The sequence below is a fragment of the Carassius auratus genome, unplaced genomic scaffold, assembly GCF_003368295.1.
Source record: "Carassius auratus strain Wakin unplaced genomic scaffold, ASM336829v1 scaf_tig00008972, whole genome shotgun sequence".
In the NCBI taxonomy this organism is placed as follows: Eukaryota; Metazoa; Chordata; class Actinopteri; order Cypriniformes; family Cyprinidae; genus Carassius; species Carassius auratus.
The window spans coordinates 1-23,277 of record NW_020523987.1 but is presented as its reverse complement, the minus strand read 5'-3'; the positions used below and the strand labels follow the sequence as shown (position 1 = coordinate 23,277).

Sequence of the window (23,277 nt, the reverse complement as noted above, 5' to 3'; positions counted from 1 at the left end):
ATGAGCATGTAAGTCTTTTGTATGCATTTTTCTGTGTGTTTGTGTGTGTGTGTGTGTGTGTGTGTGTTTGTTCAAATTAGACAGAGGGTTCAACAGAAGCGACATTTAACAAAGCTTAGTTTACAAAGCTAATTGGCGAGGGATGGCTTGGATCTGATGTTCTTGATTGGAATTTAGGACTTTTGAAGAAAAGAGGGATAATAAGTGTGTATGTGTGTGAGATAGAGAAAATAAGTCTGTATTTGAAAAATGGTCAAAGCTTGGGCTAAATGAGTTGTGTGTAATTTAGTGTAAATTTCATGTTTCCGTAAATTACAAGTTGTGTTTCTCTAATTCGTTTCCTTTGTTTCTTCATACATTATGCAACACATTCCTATAGTGTATAATGAAACTGAAAAGACATTGAATATTGAATATATTTTAGAACATTTATATTAGTGTTTTGCTAAGTAAATAGTCCTGTGATTTTCTGAGTATGTTCATTTCCATTTTTTTTTATTTTAATGTCAATAGCACATATTAATCTCTCTTTTTCAAACTACATCCTTCCCTCTCATTCTCCTTCTCTACAGCCCAGTCCAATTCCTAGTCCTGTTCTTGGTGGGAGGCCGAATGCAAGTCAGTCCCTGTTGGCCTGGTGCCGTGAGGTAACGAAAAACTATAGAGGCGTCAAAATCACCAACTTCACCACTTCCTGGAGGAACGGACTGGCATTCTGTGCCCTGTTACACCACTTCAGACCAGACTTAATGTAACCATGCACATTCATGACACTACACACTTTTATACAAGTGTCATACACACAGGAAATGGTTCTTTAGGTGGTTCAGTCAGCAGGACCTAAGTTTAGAGCACGGGGTGCTGACTCAACTTACCCCACGTTAAAGGTATACCTCTCCCGAAATTTAAATTTGTAATATTGTCTTTTGTGTTTTCACATAAGAAAGAAGGTCATAGAGGTTTGGAAGGTGAGTGTATGATTTTCAGTTGTTGCCTTTGATCAAAATAATCATCAGATTACTCTATAACATCTGTATAATTAATAGCGACAGCCCTAAACTGTATACACACACACCTCTTTTAATTCACCTCTATCTCTCTCACTTTGTGTGGGGGGTCTAATATGGTTTATTATGGAGAGTTTTTTAATCCCTCTGTCTTATTTCTGAACATTTCTGTGTTCTGGTCTCATCAGGAATGACTCAAATCCTCCTTAATTACTACACTTACAGCAGATTTATCACAGTGCTGACAGCCCCACGGCCAACCGCCCTCTGGGTTTAGCATACGCTAAAGTACCAGGAATCTGTCCGCCATCTATTTAAGGAAGACATTGACTGATTTATTATCTTTGATATTTTTATGAAACATTTACATTCATTGACATAAAAAAATTGTGTGCAATGCAAGAATGCAAGATAGAATCAAACTGAATAAAATGTTCAGTATTATCAGATTAATATGCAGTTTAACTAAAAATATGGCTTGTTACAGAAGTGAAGTGTGTTTATAAATGCTGTTTCATGTGGAGAAATTCCTCAGAGGGCTTTTAAAGCACATTGTGCCCCAGGGAACAGTACACAACCCACATCAAGGTTTTGAATGACATGTAGTGAATGCTGAGGCTTATTATGATATAAGCAAAATGTAGGATATTGTCCATTTTTAGAGTTACCCACTATTGTTTTCCCTGTTGAAGAGGAAAGACCCCAGGCACACAGTGGGCAGTGTGATGGAGAAGGAGAGATGAAACGTTTAATGTGTTGAGTGGTCGCGTAAAAGGTTGTGTGTGTGTGACTAATTTTGCTTGCACTCACACACACTCTATTAGTTGTGTTGATTGCAGAGCTGTGAAATTGCATGTTACAGCCATTACATGAGACGCATTTTTAAAGCTAACTCTCTCTCTCTCTTGCTGTTCTTTCCTCCTTCCTAGTGACTACAAGGCTCTCAATCCTCAAGATATTAAAGAAAACAACAAAAAGGTAAATGCTACACACTCTCTTCCTCTCTTGGTTTGTTTGTGCATCAGTAATCCTCCTCATAGGTGATTTATTTTGTTATAACTCTGATTCACTCCCACCCAGCGTTCTCTAATTGCCACTTTCAGAATGCGGCTCCCCTGCCGACACTAAAGGAAAGAGTGTGTGTGTTTGTGTGGATGGAGTGAGTCACCTGGGAGTCATAAGATAGCATCAATAATTCATAAACATGCTATAAATGAACTTTACAGGCTTCTCCGCAGAGGGAGAAGGAAAGAGAGGGAGGGAAGGAAGGAAGAGAAATAAAGGGATGTTAATCACACACTTAGAGGAAAGCTCTAACAGCAGACACACACATATACTTGTAAATATACTTGTGCAGACTTCCTATTAACTTCAGTGTTTTTTTTGTTTTTTTTAAATTAAGCAGTATAAATAGATTATAAACGCTACACCAAACCCAAGCCCTTATAGACTTTAGAAATATTATTATTATTTATTTTTCTTTTTTAACAATAGTTTTTATATGAACACAGTAAATGCACTTTGATCCACATCAAATCAGCATATTAGAATGATTTCTGAACGATCATGTGACACTGGATTTTTTATAATAATAAAAAAAAGGCTGCTGCACTGCAAACCCCCCTCCCCATTCCTCCTTTTACTTTTTTTTTTATTGACTTTCTTCCTCTTTCTCTCATTATTGTTTTACATTATACCTTGTTCCATCCATTCAGGAATATTCAGTGGGATGTGCATGACGAATGAGCTTTGAATTGAGAGAGAGCAAGGAAGGTGTGAATATTGCGGTCAGCTCTCAAATGCCTGTTTAAATAAACCGCCAGGTGGCTCTGCCAAGAAGGATTACTCCAAGCATCTCTCTTCCTCTCTCTCAAAACGCACACACACACAATGCACAGCAGCACACGATACAGAGCAAATGTATATTTGCTGAAGAGTTGCTTCCTGGATTTATTTGGAATCTATTTGGATTTGTGGATGTATAAAACGTAATTCCTCTGTAATTCCGCTCCATTGAACGATAGCTGTATTCTGGAGCGCTGCAGATTAACTTTTATTTCAGCCCTCAGATCAACTCCATTTAGACTTTATTAGGTGTATTAAATGTGCTCCTCACTCTCTCCTTTCCCTATGTTCCTTTCATCTGTCATCACTTTACCCTACACTCAATACCTGCAGACACTACCTGAGTTCATTTCCTGCTCTCTCTTGTTCTGGGACTATTATATACAAAGTTTTCACTCTCCAATACAAGTGAAGAGTGCATCCTCTCACTGTCATTCAACAATAAATTACTATCCAGGATGAGGAGGTTAAGAGCCCTCTCTATACAGCCACAAACACCCACATTTATATAAACTGCATTCATTTCCATGTGATAGAATCAGTGCAACCCTCTCTGGCCCAGCCGTGATTGCATTAATCTCTATTGAAATATGACAGATAAGAGCAATCAATAGCAGAGGGGAGAGGAGAGGACGGTTTGGTCATACAGGCAGTGAAAAGAATTATTTTCTCTGTGTGTGTGTGTCTAGAGAGAGACCAGCAGTAATTTCCCATGATATCTGATCTGTGTGCACGTGCGTGTATGTGTTCCTCGATAAATGTGCGAATGGGGGGAAAGCCCTTCTGGTTATGTGTGTGTGACTGACAGCGATGGATACCTGTCAATCATTCAGCGATGTCATTCACAAAACAAAACGCTTTTCATTGTCCGTTTGGCGCAGGGGAGGGGCTGACAGTCCGGAACAGGAAGGGAACGTCTTAAACACACAATTGCACAGTTCACACGGGTTATTAGTGCCGCTGCATCATTTACACACAGATAGAGAGCAAACAGCATTACTGTCAGTTGAATAAATGGCTTTTGTAGTTATGCAAGTACATCAGAAGCGTGTTTTTGGCCTTAATTCATCTGGATGTGTTTGGTCACACGCACTTGCACACAAACTGCTGTTTACATGGTGCAATTATTTTAATCAAACATGATTTGTTGTTTTGAAGTCTGAAGCAATGAGACAGAGACACCCTTTTTGTTTCCTTTTTTCCTTCTCAAAGGGAGCTTGATGCTCTCTGTAAATAAATACATACACTCTTTGTAATCTATGTAAAAATGAATGATTTGATTCACTATTTTTCCTTACCCTTTATTTTTAGTATATGTTTTATACACTACTGTTAAAAAGTCTGGGGTCACTACGTTCATTTTTTAAATAAATGAATGCTATTATAAAAAAAGACATTTTTAAAGTTGACAGTACAGACATTTATAATGATTTATAATACATCTGTTTCAAATAAATGCTGTTCTTTTGAACTTGGTATTCATCAAAATATCCTGGAAAAAATGTAACTCGAGTTTCAGTTTCTACACTGAGAGTAAGAAGAAATGTTTCTTCAGCACTAAATTTGTGTTTTCAGATAATCATTTCTGAAGGATCATGTGACACTGATGTAATGTCTGCTGAAAATTCTGCTTTGTTGTCACAGGAATAAATGTATTTTTTAAATGCATTAAAATAGAAAACATGTTATTTTAAATTGCAATTATCTTTTTACTGTCATTTTAATAAATATAAAAATGCAGACTTGGTGAGCATAGAATTCTTTCATGTTTTGTTTATACTTATTTTATAAATACTGTCTGATCACAAACGGTTTTGCTTTTCTTTTATTTATTTTTTATTTTACATATGAACAATACTAATTTGATTTGACCACATTCAGCTGCAGTGTGAATGTAGCTAAAGTATAGGAATCTGACACTTTAGTTTCATTCATCCCACCAATTGTACACACTTTTTCTAGAGCTAAAACCCAAACAACATATACCTGCAGACTTTTTTTGTTTTCCCACCCTTATTCATTCCCTTTTTTTCTATTCAGCTGTCTGTACCTTACATTTCCCTCGCTCTGCAAAGCTCTGCTTAACCATCGTTATTGTTAGCCTCCAGCAAACAGGAAAAAGAGAAGGCACGAGAGAAAGAAAGATGTGATTAATTGTAAATTGAGAATCGGCTTCCCTTTGATTATCCCTCCCCTCCCTTTCTCTTGCTTCCTCTCTCTCTCTCACTCACACAGATAAAGGGGACAAACCTGATAAAGTCAGTAGATGGGTAAATGGCAGAGATTGAGACAATACTCAACACTTGTCAACAGAGTGAAATTCGCTCAACTCTGATAAAGCCAATCAGGGGGAGGCCGAGACATAAGGGTTAATTTGTAGGCTTTTCTTTATACGGTTGTATTCGCAAATTCTTAAGAGAGGAGAAAGTAACTTTTCTTTCATTCGTTCGGTGGATTATCGCGATAATGTCAGCCAGTTTACTTTCACTTCTTCCTTCCATTTCTCTCTTTCCGTCTATCTCCTGATCAGGGATTGAGTTTGGCTGTTTGATTATCTGCCTGTTCTCCTCAACCGGACAAATCAGTGCAATTATACTCACTGAGAGAGAGAGAGAGAGAGAGAGAGAGTGAGAGAGATGGAAGGAGGGCGAGTGGGAGATGTATGTGATAAGACTGAGGCAGGATTAGTTTAGTGTTTCTTGGTATCGTGCTCTCTTATCATGGAGAACCATCCTTGACATTAGCTGTCACTGCCTGCCCGCATTCTACTGATCCCAGCTTGTCTTATCCCAAATCTAATTCCTGCATGCACCCTACACCCTAACTGCCTCTCCCTCCCATCATCCTACAAACCCTGTTCTTGCCTTTCACCCTTTACCCTGTGTTTCCCTTTTTCCTTCATCCCATACTGTACATTGGCCTTCCGTCTCACTCTATAGCTTATAGTTTACCCTTTTACCCTACACCCAACCATTCATTTTCACCCCTCAGTCTCCACCGTTGTCCCCTTTCACCCGTTCACCTTTATTTCATCTAATGCACTACCCATCCCAGCTCCTATTTATTTCATCCTTCCCTTTCTTCTGACACCCAGCCATATTCTCTCTTATCCCTGACTTTACACTTTACATTAAATAGTCCAAATTAAACACCCAGTTAAATCCAAATATAATAACTGACTTTGATAAATAAATCTGTAGAAGACTTGCATCTTTTTTTTTTTCTTTTTTCTTTTGGAAAAAAAAACTTTATTATATATATATATATATATATATATATATATATATATATATATATATATATATATATATATATATATATATAACTTTATAGACTGATCCAGATTATTTATTTATTTATTTACTTATTTACTTTTAATTTTACATAATGATAGTGTTTTTATTTAATTTAATGAATGTTTTATGAAGTTTTATTTATTTAAAAAAATAAATGATTTACTGTATCTATCTATCATACTATCTATTGATCATTCAGTCATATATTCTTTTGTTTATGCATTTATTTATAATTTAATAATTATTTATTTATTTTTATTTTTTTTTTAACAATTATTGTCTGACCCATATATTTTTTAGTTATTTTGATGAATTATAGGGTCGACAGATTTATTCTAGGTTAGTTTAGTTTAACAAAGGAATGACACAACTGAAATAAACCATTCCTTTTTATTCTTCAGTTAGTCCTTCTTTTTTGGTCCACCAGTTCTTGTTTTATTTACTCATTTCATTTCATACAATCCTTTATTTTCTATGTTTTATTTTAAACATCTGTTTTTTGTGTGTGTATGCAGGCATATGATGGCTTTGCCAGTCTGGGAATCTCTAGGCTTCTGGAGCCATCTGACATGGTTCTGCTGGCAATCCCGGATAAACTGACGGTGATGACGTACCTGTATCAGATCCGGGCACATTTCAGCGGTGAAGAACTCAATGTTGTGCAGATCGAAGCCAACAGCAGTCGTAGCACATACAAAGTTGGAGACTTCGAAACAGACACAAACAGTTCTATCGACCAAGACAAGTTCTACGCTGAACTTAACGACATTCACCCTGAGCCCACTAATCAGGGTGCTGCCGAAACCAATGGTGGCCATGCTGTTAAAGAAGAGCAGGAAGTGAAGTCAGTCATTACAGGCGGAGGATCTGGTTCCCTATCCACCTCCCCAGGGGAAGTTCTAAAAGATGTAGCTCCTTCTTTACGGGCGTCTACGACAGACCATGACTTTTCAGCAGCTCCAACCGTCACTGATCCTCACCTACGACCCGCCCAAAGCAACAGAACCATCCTGGAGACCACCACCAGCCAACCTCCCACTGCAGAACAGAAAAAACTCCTCAAAGCTGATACACTGGACATGGGGGACCTGTCTCACAGGCTGGAGAGAAAAGAGGAGAGCGGGCAGTCGGGTGGGTTGACCGCTGCTGACACCAGAGACTCCAGGGAGCAGCACGAGACCCCACACCCTGGCGAAAGACTAACTGAATCTGGCTCACCCAGGTGGCAGACCGGGTCTTCTTTAACAAACACGCACAAACTGGGCTTCACATATAACAGAGACACTGATCTTATCAAGAAGAAGAGAGCAAGTTTGCGCCACTCTGAATCTGACAGCACCTCAGACAGCAGTGCCCAGACCAACCACACACACACACCCGCTAAACTCACACAGGTAAATGTCAAAACAAAAGCATGCTTACATATTCACATACGTCTGAGCAAAATGATCTATCTATCTATCTGTCCATCCGTCCATTTTTTTTTTCTGGTTAAAAATCCCATTATACAAATTCTTTTGTCATATACATTTCTTTGAATTTCAGTTTAAACTAATTTAACTTTAATTTAAATTGTAGTTCTATATCTTATATGCTACCTCAGTTTAATGTCAATTAAATTGCTGGAGTTGAATTGGAATACATTTTTTTCAGTGTCACACACAACGCTGGTTCCCAAGATTCTCAATAACCTGAAAATATCAAGGAATTTCAAAAAATGTCCAGGCTAATTATTGATACTTTCTGTTTATACTCAAAATATTTAATTGATAAGAAATGATACTTTGTGTGTGTCATGTAAAAACATATTTAAAACAGTCATCACGAATGACTGGAAAAATCATGGAAACATTATGAAAATTCATTAGTCAGAAAGTGGGAGAACCCTGTTGTGCAGTAAGAATTACCAACGTCAAACATACAGCAGGTATAGAAAAAAATCACATTTTGTTGCTTTGCAGCCTGAAATGATGATGGGCACAGTTTTCGTTTTTATCCAACTGTATGCTGTGAGCTGTGAGTAAATACAGCTGGGTAAAACAAAAACTGTGTTCATCTTCATTTCAGGCTGCAAAGCAATAAAATGTAATTATTTTAAAGGGAGGTACCCACTGTAAATACACATGATTGTAAGTAACAAACATATATCCATGTTAAATGAATAATTCCCTGAACACTTCCAACAGAAAAGCAGTTACAGCTTAAATGGGAAAAGCTGCCATATAAAATCAAAGCACATAAAGCTGTTTGAAGCTTTTTACGTTTGCTATTTTTGCTATTTTGTGATACGTCTGATCGGCACAGACAGCAGCCGCATGTCACTCGGAGTGGCATGTCATTATGTACGGGCCGTCCCGCCTGCAGCTCTAATACTGACACGGGTTATAGCATGTTCCGCATGAGAGCCTCTCCTCATCTATACAGCACATATATTTATACACACACATACACACACACTTGCAGGTATTGCAGCACAACTTTTATCACACTCTCGCCATGTATCACTGTCATTCCTTCCACTGAATAACTTTCCAGCTGAGATCTGTCCTGATTTTATTTTGACATGTCATCAAGGCCTCAGCTTTGACATGAGAGGTGCGTTACCATTGCGACAGTTTGCAGCACCTTAAGTTTGTTGGTGACTGATTTGGTTGTTTTACTAAATGTGTTGCACAGTGTAGATCCCTTACGGTGATCAGGAGCAAAAGTCACTCTATCTCCTCTCAGCTGTCAGAATCACTGCCGTACCAATCAGCCAATCAGGTGCTTGCTGGAGCCCGTAATGAGAGCGCAAAGCTGATAGCGTTTGGAGAAGATGCTAATCTGATTTACAACATATAGGGTGATGGGACATCCACAGATTTGTTCTTATGTCATGCTTTCTTTTTCTTTTTTCAGGAAGTTGTACCTACCGCAGTGTCTAACACCAGTGAAGAGAAGGTGAAACAGATCATGGCTATACAAAGTGGTTTTACAAAGTGAAACTTGGTTACACTCAGATTTTTAATAAAATCTCTTTCTCTGGATTGCAGAAGGTTCTGTCTCGTCAAGAGGAGCTGAAGGAGAGGGCCAGGCTGCTATTGGAACAGGCCCGTAGAGATGCTGCCATGAAGACTGGACACAAAAGCACCACTAATGCACAGTCACCCACACACACTCCACAGATTATTGATGTGAGTTCACACTTTTTATATATATATAATCAAAATGATTAACATTACAGATTTATTTTCACAGCCGCCTTTGATCATGTTTACCAAGGGTGTCAATCATTCTGGCAATGACTGTTTATATACACGCATATACATAAGAAAGACACCACCGTCTTACTTATGTTCTCCCTTGTCTGAATCTTGTGGTCATCTATTCAAAACTACAATGTTGCTGGACCCAGTCATGGAGGTAGGAAGAATCAATGAGAGAGACATACCCTGAAGCAGATGCTGCCAGTTCATATGTGTCATGAATTTCCCCAAAATTCCGAAAAGGGTATTGCCAAGTGCATATACACCTGCATAGTAAGTCCTTACCACTGTTCCCAGCTCCTCTTAGGATGCTCCTCTGTCCTCTCAGACAGGAAGTAATAGAGAGTAATATTATTCTGTAGCCCAGAGCCTGCATGCTAGTGTCTCTCATTTCACACAGGACAGGTCTTTAAGGGTTACTCAAGGACTCCAGGTAGTGATGTAGGAAGTGACCAGTCAGAGAACATGAAACACTAAATAAACATGCTCTGCTGAGCTCGGTACTGCAGGACGGCTGACACTTGACGTCGAAAAGCTCAGGCCACATCCAAATAACTTTTCAGCTCTCCTGAAATCCTGTTTTAGAGGAAGAAACGCAGTGGCATATACAGAGCCACAGGGGAGGGGTTTTCAGAACATGATGAAATATCTGGTGTATGGCGGATTTATTCATTGTATGAATTTTTAAAAGGAAATGAGATGCTCTTGAAAGAAATGCATAAGAAAGTAAAGAACAGGAACAAGAAGGCACCTCACTGTGATGCTGCCGTAAATTACGTTTTTTTTTTTTTTTTTCAAAGAAAAATATTTTCTTTTCTCCTACAAAAGTCCTCTGTGATCTGATGAAGGGGAGATTGTCCTTGTCCTGTAAATGAACAACAAATTAGCGTCAGTGTGTGCGTTCACAATGCCTCCTTCCAAGGACGATGTGCTAATGAGGCTTCAGTGCATTAGCCTGCCGGAATATTGAATTGTTTCACTTTTTAATAGAAAACATTGATCAAAAGGGAGCGTGGCTTGGCGCGCTGGTAATTGTTAGTGGTTTAGATTAGATTAGTTGATGTCTTGTTTTGATTAGTAAGCCCTGTTATCTTATCACTGGCCTCTGCATGAAGCTCCTCCACTAAGAAGAGACTTTACGCTTTAGCATGCAGAGGGAATATTTTAATTAAATTAAGACTTGCTTCATTCTTTCAAAGCAGAGATAGAGATGGAGGGGTGAAAGCGAGGATGGATGAGAAAGAGAGAGGGGGGGGGGTCATTGGGGTGCAGTGAGCTTTTCATTCACACACTTTAGCATTGGCCGAAATGCTGTGTGATTTCTTTTACTGGCAGCTGATAAATGATCATGACATTAAGATAAAATGAAATGAAATTATATTAAGGTATTTATTGTCTTTTTTTCCTAAAGCAACTAGCCCTTGTAATATCCTGCCTCAACTTTCAGCAGGATATAGAAGTTAAACATTTTGTCAAAAAAAATTAAAGGGGTCTTTTAAATAAAGCATTTTTCACCATGAGTTAGCATACAGACTTGATTGTGCGTGAGAGTGTGTTGGATGGCCAGCGGGCCAGTCATTGTCCTCAGTCAGTGGTGTATTTCAATGGGCCCATCAGTGAGCCCACCTCTCTCATCAAGAACTGCTCTGTGTGTGTGTGTGTTTCTCTTGTTCTTTTACATGCCATGTTAATTGTGCTCCATTGTGCTGCATTGGCTCTCTTGCTTTGATCTTTGCCACCAAAGATTTTCCCTCTTTCTCTCTCTCTCTCTCTCTCTCTCTCTCTGTCTCTCTCTCTGTCTGTCTGTTTGTCTCTGTCTTTGCTTTACTTTCTGTCTCCTGTTCGTCTACTTTTTGCTTACTCTGTGTATATGTGTGTTTAGGTCTTTGATAGTAGGATTGTTTAGTAGTTGTCATTGTACTATGGGTAGGTGGCCTTCACAATCCATTAGGGCCAAACCTCTAAATTGCTCTCGCGGTCTTCACCCCCTGGTGAGAGCAAATCGCTAACTAATGAAAAATTAGAAAAAGCACAGCATCACAACACCCCCTTTATGCTAGTGTACACATACATGAATTCTTAAACGAATGTTCCAGGTTTAAGTTAAGTGCTATTGACAACATTTGTGGCATAGTGTTGACTTCAGCAAAATAATTTAATCTCATCCTCAATTTTTCAACAAAGGCAGATATTGGGGTGTTAACACACGTAGTGATTCCAATAATCACTAAATGTATGTAAATAAAAGCACATTAATTATTTCATTTTTATTTATAAAATCGTAGTCTTTTTTTGAAGTGGTCATATTTTTCTAGGTGAATTAACTTATTCCTGTGGGTGCAGATATTATTATAGGATTAATTCTATACTGTATTTATCACAGGCTTTAATTTTTACATTTTCAGTTTTTGTTTTTAACATCAAGTTTAAATAATTTTGTCTTATCTTTTTGTTAATATTTCCGTTTAGCTTTAATTTAAGTATATTGGTAATTTAAGCACTTAAGTTTGAACTTATTTTATTTTGAGCCACTTGGCAAGGCAGTGCTTCAGTGTCATCATGACAACAGCTGAAAGATGTGATGCAATTTTAGATTTTAAAGTGTTTCTGTCACATAGTTTATTTTTTACTGCCTGGTCCCATGTTAACACTGTGCATCTTTATAACATGATAGATGAATAAATTTTGTGGAAGTCACATTATGACACAGTTTTCACTCTCTCATAGGCAAGACCTTTAAAATAAAGTGAAGAGAATCTCCCCTCTTCTTTTTCTTCTTTTTCAGTCCTTGATAAAGAGAAAGCGGAGGAGAGGGAGCGTTAGTAAGGAAAAATAATTTTTATTTATATAGTCTTTTAAATCATAAAAAGGTAGGGAGGTTGGCAGAAAAAGGGGACAGTGCATTTCTTCAGATTTTCTCAAGCATTAGTTGATCAGTGCAGTAATTTCACAGCGCTTTGGCCAGGGTAATTATGGAGGGTACGGCGAGAAAGAGAGAGCAGGGAAGGGGGAGGAATAAGAGAGGGAAAAGATTCCAGGTGAGCTTCCTCGTGTTCACTGGCTCGTTATGATTAGTTTAATTGGACTGTGTTTGATTTTTCCCGACGAGGCCCTGCTTCACCCTCCTGACTCTCTTCTTCATCCTCTGCCCTCCCTCCCACTCTGTGTGACAGTGCGGTGACTTTTCAGAGCCACCCGTGACCCTCCCTCTCAGAGAGAGATAGAGCGAACCTTTGAACTCGTGGTGGCCTCCCTGAGCGCTTGTGCGTGTGTGTTTAGAGGCCTCTATCATGTTTGTCTTTCAGCCTCATTTAACCGTGACTTCAGACATGAAATCAACACGTAATCAAATATGTTGCTTTTCCTGTGTAAATCTGTTGTCAGTACTAACACTCCACATACAGCAGTGATCTCTCTCTTTCTCTCTGTAGTCCACAAACGTTAGCGTCCACCCGCCTCTGATGCGTGAGAGTCAGTGGGAAGGCCCGGGGAAGAGCAATTGTCCCAGCAAGCACCAGAGACTCGGAGTTAATTGGGCCAATTAGGCCACAGCCGTCCTCTTGTTCTGCGTTCTTTGGGTCTGACGCCCTCAAACGATTCCCTCAGACTTTCAAAGGAACCGTGGCTGCTCCTTCCATATGCATTTTAACATGCTGACGTGACTGCTCTCGTGCTGCATTCCGATTGTCTTTTTAGTTTGGAAACCTTTCTTTTTCCGGCGGATTCCTGTCTAATGAAACAGAATGGAAAGAAGGTAGTTGAATGGCTATGTGTGTGGAGATCAAAGCGTTTGGTTGGAACAGAGACGCTGTTAGAGAGAGAGAGAGAGAGAGAGAGAGACGCCCCTCCAATCTCTTCATGAGTTACGATCAAGCCACTGCTCTCTCCGGCATTACGCACACACAGGCATTTCTCAGTGGGGCTGTCTCCTCTTTTTTTTTTTTTTTTTTTTTTCTTGTCTCTCTCTTTTTCTCTGTCTCTCTTTTCAACGCAATGACCTCTGCTTTCTTCTCTTCCACTACCTCATTCCTTTCTCTCTCTTTTCTGCCATCCTTCAGTTTTTAACCTCATTCATAAGTCTCCTAGAAATAAAATAGGAATCATAAAAGCAATAAAGTTTAAGTTTATCTCGATATGAAATTGCAATTGATTAATCCAGTTATTTCAGTTGGACTGAAAAGTGCTTGTTGAGAGAGAGAGAGAGAGAGAGAGAGAGAGAGAGAGAGAGTGCTAGGAGCTATTGTGTGTCTGTCGGAACACTTTAATTAAAGAAAGTAAGTATAAGCATTAGTACAACGTTTTTCAATAACTTGTTGATTTTCTGTTGCATTAATACATTTTTAATGGTCATGCTCCAAGTCTTGCTAAAGACTAAGAGTTTTTAAAGTTTTAAAGTTAACAATAAATAAAAAAAAATGACCTTATTTACTTTCTGGATTGTGCATTGCTATCTGCAACATATTTTTCATCCATAATCTGATGTATTTCTGAGCTGGACTGGATATTCACTGACCTAGTGAAAGCTTTTATTCTTGATTCAGTTTATTTAGAAACTGATTGGATGGTGAAATTTGCGTGTAACATACCAGATTGGAGCCAGGGTGAATAAGAGTTTACTATAACAATACACAACTAGTTGGTTAACTATTTTTTTAACATTTATATAATGTAGAAATAAAATATTTTAATTCATGAATGATGCATTCAATTTTTCAAATAAATGCTGTTCTTTTAAACTTTCTAGTCAAAAAATGCTGAAAAAATTATCACTGTCCACAAAAGTAATAATAAAAATAAAATAATGTAAAAAAAAATATGTTAGTGTTGTAAATAAAATCAGTTCGTATATAAGACATATTAAGCTTTATGTGAGAGTGAAGACTAAAGTAATGACAGCTGAAAAATCTATTTTTCTATCACATTTTAAAATATATTAAAACCCTAAATATAAATGTGAAATAGCTTTTACTATTTCTCCTGTTTCTTTGATTACTACTTTCAAGTCTGCAGAAAAACATTTTTTTTTGGAAAAACAAAAAAAAAGGAAAGTCAATGGAGCGATTTGTCGATTTTGATTTCATGTTCATTTTAATGTTCATGTTACTGTGAACAATACATCGGTGAACATAAAAAAAAAAGTACGAAATGTATTAAATTGCTCGTCCTCTTCAACAACTTTTATAGTTGATGTCACCAAGCCCTGTTCTTTTTCAACCCCCTCCCTTCATCTCTCAATCTGACCAATTCCCGATCAGCCTGATCTTTTTCTCCCTAAATATCTTGTTTTACTCAGAAACACGTCACATTATGGATGCTTCTGTTGGGTAATTATGATGTCATGTAAAGGAGAAAGTTTTCTTCCTACACGCACAGAGCCTCTGGCTCTCTGCAGTCATAAATTGAAATAAGCATGTTTTGTTTGGTAGTAATCCCATGCTTGACATTGTTATTTTTGTTTATGCCCACCATAAGTGTTTTGGGAATGTCTTAGATGCCTTCATGCTTGTACGTTAAATGCCAGATGTCTTTCTGAGGGACAAACCTGCCCATCAGCCTTTATCCTTCCATCCTCCGAAATGGGTTGGTAACTGTTTGAGGGTTTTTTTTGTGAGCCGGTTGCTAAGGGCAGGCTATGTAGCCCGCAAGACATCTACCTCTATCTCTCTATTTATCTGTTCACCCTCGCACCGCACCAGTATCATCTACACACATGCAGAAGCATAATTATGCTATGTACAACGGCCTTTGATAGCATGTACAGTTTTCTTCTTAATTCTTTATCAAATGCATTGATCGTGGTGTATGTGCATTGATCCAGGAACCACATCTGCAGCCCAGTGATAAGGCCAGGGTGGCATCTCTCTCTCTCTCTCGCTCTCGTTTGGCTGGGGGCTAAAGCAGGCTGCTGTAGGATTAGCTGGTGCTCAACTACTTGCATTTTAAGTTGACACCTCAACACCAAGCAAAGGCCACATTACAGAAGAAAAGCTGCCCCGTCCATCCACCGAATGCTTCGTCTTCTGTACGCTCGCACTCTCTCTCTGTCGACTACATATAATTGGATTTGTGAACAGGAGCAGCCGAATGCTTCCTTTAGAATGGCCGGGGACACAAGGTGAAGTTTTCTCATTACAGACCACGAAGCCAGGGGACAGATCATAGATGATCTGTATTTTCCATTTAAAGAAGACAGAAATAGGAGAGAAGGAAGAATAAAAGAGAGGAGGTTTTGATAGACCGTGCAGAGAGAGGGAGGTGAAGAGGACAAGGAAGTCTCTTTATTTCACAGGTCACTTTCTGAAGGACGGAGAGAGAGGGTTGATGAGACGTTGAAGTGGCAATGTTTTCGTTTTCTGTGAACAAGTCTCAAACATTGCATTCATATTTGATTGCTTTTGTAAATGCACAGAATATTTGGGTTTGGATATTTGTCTACCGTTTGTATGAGTTCATAGGCAAGTGGGGTTGGGAATCAAAAAACGGTTCTTAATTATAACTGGTACATGTTGATTTTCACGGCCTCGTCTTATTTTCTGTCAGCAATCAACTTTCAAGTGAATCATTTATGTTTGAAAAGTCTTCAAACACACCTATAAACATATCATTTCCTATATTACAATAAAATTTATGTACATATTGTATTTTTAATATATATATATATATATATATATATATATATATATATTAGTATTGTATTACTTAAAAAATATTTATATTATAAAACGAGTATAAATCAATTAAATATAAAGCAAATAAATAGAATAAGCTGATAATAATTTTTAATAGCTGAAGCTGATAGATAAATGTATACTCTAAAATTAAAAAATCTATATTGTGTTGTAAAAGACTTTGCAGGTGCAGGTTGCTGAGGGCAAAGTATTGTTTTCCGATCGTATTCCATTCATTTTCCCTCAAAATTATGAAAAGAATCATTAATGAAATCATGCATGGAATCAGAACCAGACTTGATAAATTACTAATGATTCAAATCAGTTCACACATTTGTGTGAGTGGCTTTTGGATTGGCTGTGCTGTGTGTGTGTGTGTGTGTGTGCGCGCGCACACCCGTGCCCGTGCCTGGCCCTCCCCTTCTCTGCACACTCAGTGTGTCATAACAAATATATCTGTTTGTGCTTCACTGGCTGGCACCGTCTCTGACTGGCTGGCACGGCTGTGTTAGCGCATGGGCCCTGATCCTGTGTGTGTGCCCAGCCGAGCGACTCCTTCCATGGCTCGCTGCACCCTTGGAGCCCCCACCCACCCTCCAGCCCCCTCCAAAAGAGCAGCCAGACTGGTGCAGCCACCCGGACCCCATGCCCACTGTTAGTGCTTCTGTCTGGGCTTCAGCTCTGCTGCCCACCCCCTCTCCTCCATGGATCTCCTGTCCAGAAGGAGGGTGAAAGCCCTCCATTAAATGCTTTTTTCTTCCCAAAAGATAGAGTGAAGCCTTTCAACACACCTTGTTTTCTTCTCCATCTTTCAATATGACTTTGTCATCATTTCTGCCACCCCTGATGTTTCACTTTCTTTTTCTTCCCTCGTTCTTGTGGATCCCCTCATTATCCTTGGAGATCTGCAGCTGGGAGGTTGGATGGGCCACTGATCTCTCTCCCCTCTCTTTTCCTTTTTCTCCCTCTTTCTCTCACTCCAAACATAGCCCAGTTGGAGAGTCCAGACTGAATGGTCAAGCTTCAGTGTAGCTGAAGAAGAGCCACTTGAAGTCAATTTGAAGAGAGAGTCATTAAAGAAATCTCTTCATAAGAGGACAGACAGTTTTACACCTCATTGCTGCTGTAGAATTGGATCGTTCCACAGTGGTTATTCTGCACAGTTTGTAAATCTGATTCATTTGAGCAGTCTATTTGTGTCTCTCAGTAATTGTTTTTGTCCATGCATTTTGACTTCACACTTTCATAACTGTTCCTTTCAGTGTCTCAGATTTTCAATGCTTTATTGGCATGATTTTTTAAAAGCATTTATACAAATCACAATAAATAATGACAGAAAAAACACATTACATGAAGGTAAAATTATTTAACAATAGTACATTTTTTGTTATATTGTAATAATCAGTTAGATTGCTTTTCAGTTCTTTAACAGTAGTATTTTTTTGTTCGTTTTAAGTAAATTTATTTTACAGCATTTGCTAGTTTATTAGTTTATACATTTAAAATAAAAATAAAAATAATACATGTAGAAATTAACAATAATCTAGTAAATCTTATAAAAGTATTGCTTGCTGTTATTTTGTTGAAACATTAATTAATATACGTCTAGAACCTTTTTTTGTCCATTGCAATTGAATGACTTTGAGTTCTAAAATCAAGGCTCCCATGGTCATGATCAATGTGGAAATATAATGAAAGTACAGGCCTGAAAATGTAATACATTGTGTAATACATTTTTGTTTTCTTACGTAAATATTCTTGGTAAAAAAAAAAAAATACTGAACTGCATTCATATGTCTGGGCTTCTTTCACCATCAGTGTTATAATCCATTTAGTGTGAATCAGCATTAATTCCAGGTGTACCATGCATTTCCAACTTCATAAAGCGTCTGTCTGCCCCTTTACAAGCTTCTGTGAAATGTTCCAGCACAGTCTGTGTGGAGTGACGCATCTTTCCTTTCCTCTGTCTGCTGCTGTTCTTCATCTCTTGTTAATTTTCCTTGACTACAGTATTACAGAACATTTCCAGAGTTCCTGAAAGCAGTTTACACTGGGCCTGGTGGTAATCCTGCCCTTCAGGCGCACACACACAAGGAATCTCATTTTCTGTGCTAATGGCAGGCCTAACCCTGAATCACTATATGTAAAACAGTGTGTCGAAGGTTGTGTGTGATGATACCTGCAAGGTTAAGCGGATCATTTGGCGTTTTAGACTTCAACTGCAGAAAGAATGACAATTATATTATGTTAAATTGTATGAGGAGCACGGGGCAAAAGCCTCACAGTTCAAACGATACATACATTATTATACAATACAGGTAGATTTTGTTACACTCACAGAAACACGTGGTTTTGTTTGTTTTTGTTGATTTCGTAATTTATTTGCATCCATTTCATTGGCTGTTCCATCCTCCAATTAGAGCAGATGTATTAATTTTGCGAGAACATAGTGCACACACAATTCAGTTTTGGCAGGAGCGCTCCTGGCTTTAGCTTTGTCTTGCATGTTCAAATTACCCCGATACTCAAGGGCCTCGGGGCTGGACTCCTAAAAAGTGCTCCTGGGATTCCCTGATCTGCATGTCTCTGCTCATTGTCCTTCTCAACAATGGTTGCAGACAAACAGTGTCCACAAAAAACAGGTGAAATTGGGTTAATTAACTTAACACTTTTGTAACCGACTGGGATAATTCACTCTCTGCTTCTTTGCTCTCGAAACCTGTTACCATCCTGAAAATATGTGCATGTCTGTGTGTTTATGTTGCTGTGTGTGGGGCCAGGCTACCCATCATGCTAAGCAGTGTGCTAGTGGTACTACAACTTTGTGAATATTACATAAAATTGTAAGCCTATAATAACCATCCAGTATTATATTGTTGAAGTTGTGTAGTTGGAACTATAGTTCTCAATCTGTGGTTAGAAGCATAAATTGTTCTTAGTAAGACATGTGGACTTAAATAGATCATGCTTTTAAACAAAATGACCAAAAAGTCCAATATGGCAAACTATTATTAAAAATGGATTATACTGTATGTCAGACCCTTGAAACCCCTATTTGATGTTCCTAATGAACGTAATGCAAGTTTCGACCCAGTGACATTTCCCAATCATTGTCTGCTACTTTCTTTTCCACATCTGTCTATTCATGTTCAAGTAGTTGATGCATACTGTATATTCTGTCTCTACCTCTTGTTGATTCACACATCACACATTCCAGTGAATATCTCAGGTTTATTATGTCTGGACCTATACAGAATCGATGACAAATAAACCGTGCAGTGAATCTCTCTTGCTCTCTCCCTCTGTGCCAGAGACCCTCCATCCTGACTAGTAAAAAAAAGCTGCTATCAGTCTGATCTGATGGGAGAGAGAGGAGCGAAAATGGCATTTCTGTCAATTACTTGAGATGGCACTCGTTCAATAACCCCCTTCTCCCTCCGCTTCTGTCTGTCTGTGTGTGTGTCAGGAGCGTGATGAAGAGCGGCGCAGGCAGCTGCGAGAGAGAGCCAGGCAGCTGATAGCAGAGGCTCGATCTGGAGTAAAGATGGCTGAACTGCCTCTCTATACTGACTCCACCTCTATTGCCTGTAGTGCAGCTGGCAACAACTTAAAAGGAAGGTCAAAGACAGCTGGAGGTGAGTGCAGGGGGGCTTTTATAGGCCGAAAGTGCACATACACTCGCCATGCATAAATGCAAGCATGCATGCATGCATATTTTTCATAAGCATGCAAACGCACACGTAAATCTACATGCATTAATTTTGAAATACCACGGACATAAGCTTTGCATCAAAACCTAGCGAGATGCCTGTGTACACATGCTCCCAAGGGTATACGTTACCTTGTTTTGGCGGAAGTCTAAAAGCAGCTTCACATCCTTCATAAATAAGGTAACCTCATTATGCGTTGCATCATGGTTGTTGGAAAAAAATAACATCCAAGATGGAATGAATGAAATATTGATTAAAATTAATGAGGTGCCTAAAAGCATGGGCTGTTTCGCCCAGTATGCACAATTTACTGTTTACATTTTGAGGCTTAAAATGATAGTTCACCCAAAAATTAAAACCTGTGTAAGTTTATTTCTTTTGCATAACACAAAAGAAGATATTTCAAAAAATGTTTCAACTGTACAAATGAAAGTAAATTGAGTCCAAAACAACACCCCATTTGGACCAAATTCACTTTCATTATACTGACAAAAAATTCTTGTTCCACAAAAGAAATAAAGGCATACAACTTTGGAACAGCATTTTCAGTATTACATTTTCTGTTTTTATTTGACTTTTAATTTGTATTAGTTTACTTATATATATATATATATATATATATATATATATATATATATATATATATATATATATATATATATATATATATATATATATATATATATATATATATATTAGTCATTTTAGTACTTCAACTTATTTCAGTTAAGGTTTTTACGTTTTTTTTTAATCTAATATTTATATTTAATTGTGTTCCAGCTTTAATAAATGAACTAAAATTATTTTTAATTGTTTTAGCTTGCAATAACACTGAACAGAATTTAAATTCTTTGATGATTTTAAAATATTGTATTGAACTTGAACACATTTTCTGTCATTGTTATTTCAGGCTGCTAGAGAACATTGTGAAACATTTCATAACCTTAAGGCTGAATGCAGGAGTTTGGCTTCTAAGATAATTAGTTTGGTCATGAAGCTCCAGTGTGTGTGTCCATTAAGAGAAGGCCGTGTGTGTGTGTGTGTGTCCATTAGTGGCTTTCAGCCCTTAAAAAGCGATTTTGTTGCTCACTTCATAATGGCAACCAACACGTCTGCTTTCAAGGCCCAAAGGAGCATTACATTAAGAAACACACCAACACACCTACATATTCTGACCTCTAATTTGAGGTGTTCACAGAGGGCTTCACTTCCATTTGTTCAGGCAGTCACTTCCCATATAATCCTGCAGAAATAGCATCAGGAGAACTCTAGCTACCACAAACATTGCCCTGTGCACCAACACGCACACATACACAACAAGCCAACTTGGCCTAAATCATCATCAGTCATTATAACACACACCCACGACGGGTAATCAGTGTCTCATTGTCCATGTAGGACTCCTATAGACAGTGTCTCCTTCAGCTCAGCTTTCCCTTCGAGTCCTGTGTTATCATCAGCCACCATTTGTCCTTTTATTTCACATTGCAGGACAATGAGACGACACGTTAGTGTAACGTTAACCAGTAGGAGACCAGTGGGGCATTAGCATAGCAACCAACTGTGGCGTGTTATTAAACATGTTTACGCCAAGGGGTCTTAGCGTTGTAGCTAGCCACTGCGTATAATTAAAAGTGTGCGTTCACGCCGAGGAAGAGGGGTGTTAGCGGCGCATCAAGGTTTTGTTTAATACTCGAGGTGTTAACATAGCGAGCTAGACGCTGTGCCTAATTCTGTGCCGGCTCATGTCCGTGTGTACCATTTCACAGCTCAAGGGGAGACACTATATTCCTCTCCTTTTATCTCTTTCATCTCGCACTCTTTGACGCCCTCCATTTTCTCTTCATCCTCTCCCTGTCTGCCTAATAGTGTTCCCTCCTCTACAATCACGCATTTACCGTGGCTCAGAAATGCTGCAGAAAACCTTTTGCGGCCCGCAGAGACAGACAAACCTGTGTATGGATGGAGTGAAGGAAAAACGGGTCAGAGGAAGAAAGAGAGTAAAAAAAAATTTTATTTGGCCTTTCGAGCTGTTGAACTCCGCTAATTGTAGAACTCGTTAAAAATCAGGTTGGAGGGAAATGATATAGGCTTGATGCACAAGGCCTTTCGTGCAGAACGCATAATCCCACCAACACACACATACTCATACTTACACACACAAACACTCGCCTCTATTTCTGAGAGAGCTCGAGCTGAGTAGAGCAAAACATTTACCTGCAAAACTTTCACCAACTCCAGTTGCATGTATTCTGTGAATTTGCTTAGCACTGCCCTGTGTGTGAGAGTAAATTTAAAAAAAAGCATTAAGGAGAAAGAAAAAGAAACATACTCTTTCTTTTGCTCTTTTATTTCTGGTTGTTGGGCTATTTTTCTAGGGAGATTATGTGTCAAGTATTTAAAATAAAATTGCAAAGATTATGATTTAATTACATAAGTATGTGCAGTGACCGTTTCAGAGTGAAGCTGTTTTCAGAGTGAAACTGTTGTTTTTATACACAACCAGCTTATATTACGTGCTAATAGACCTTAATCAGGTTGAACAGCGAATTTAATATTGAACACAGATGAATATGAGGCTGTAAGGTATAGCAACATGCACTTTTATGGATTTTATTTTTCAACTAAAAGAAAATAAATATAGAAATTGATTAAATTGTAATTTTACAGTCAATCTGTACCAATAAAAATTACTTGGTTTTCCTTAAATACTTTTTTATTTTACAGTGAAATATTACAATAGTAATGATAATGACAATTATTTTTAATAAATTATACTATAGTAATATTAATAATCAAACTATTATTAGTAGTAGTAGTAGTAGTTATATAGTCATATTGATATGTAATCACAAAACAACTGTCTTGCATTTTAAGTAGCACAATCTTTTTAAAATTGATCAGAATGAGAAATCAGTCATTAAGAATTTCCACCTGAATGGTGCAGCCCTTTTTCCTCTTTGTTTTGTCTCTTATTTAATTTCTCACTCCACGTGTGTACAGCTCTGCTCTGGTTACCATATAACTGAGAGATCGATGTGGTTGGATTGAGTGTGTATTGTCAAGGGCTCTGTGGGATTCAGATCTGTGGATGCGGAAGAGGAACTCTGGAGGAGATTTTGCTGTCAAGGCCAAATCTGCCATGCAACACACACACACACACACACACACATACAAAGCTCAGCTTACTGCCAGACATTCTCAGCCATCTGCCTGATTTCTCTCAGCTCAAACACACACATACCCAATGTGACGGCAGCAAACTTTTTGTTAAGGAAGTACTACCTGAACATCTAAAAGGGTCTAAACAAATGCTTTTCTGACTCTTTACTAACGTGCAAAGTTTCCTTTCTCGCTTGAATACCGAAATAATGCTCAATGCTTCACTAACATCCTCTGTCTCTTTCCTCTCCTCTTTTTTGGGCATCCCTGTTTTGTTTGCTCGCAGACATGATGGATGGGATAAGTGTGGAGGGTGAGGATGAGGAGAGCAGGAGTGATATAGA

The 23,277-nt window shown here is 38.3% G+C and overlaps 1 protein-coding gene across 1 annotated transcript; it reads left to right on the top strand.

The window, feature by feature from the left end:
• Window positions 1-513: 513 nt before the first annotated feature.
• Window positions 514-23,272, top strand: LOC113072356 (EH domain-binding protein 1-like; the record flags this gene model as incomplete). Its single annotated transcript, XM_026245377.1, has 7 exons — window positions 514-751; window positions 1,937-1,985; window positions 6,664-7,542; window positions 9,047-9,088; window positions 9,181-9,321; window positions 19,528-19,696; window positions 23,220-23,272. Coding segments are annotated over 7 exons (1,571 nt in total), but the record flags the coding sequence as incomplete, so codon positions are not given.
• Between the last annotated feature and the right edge of the window lie 5 nt (window positions 23,273-23,277).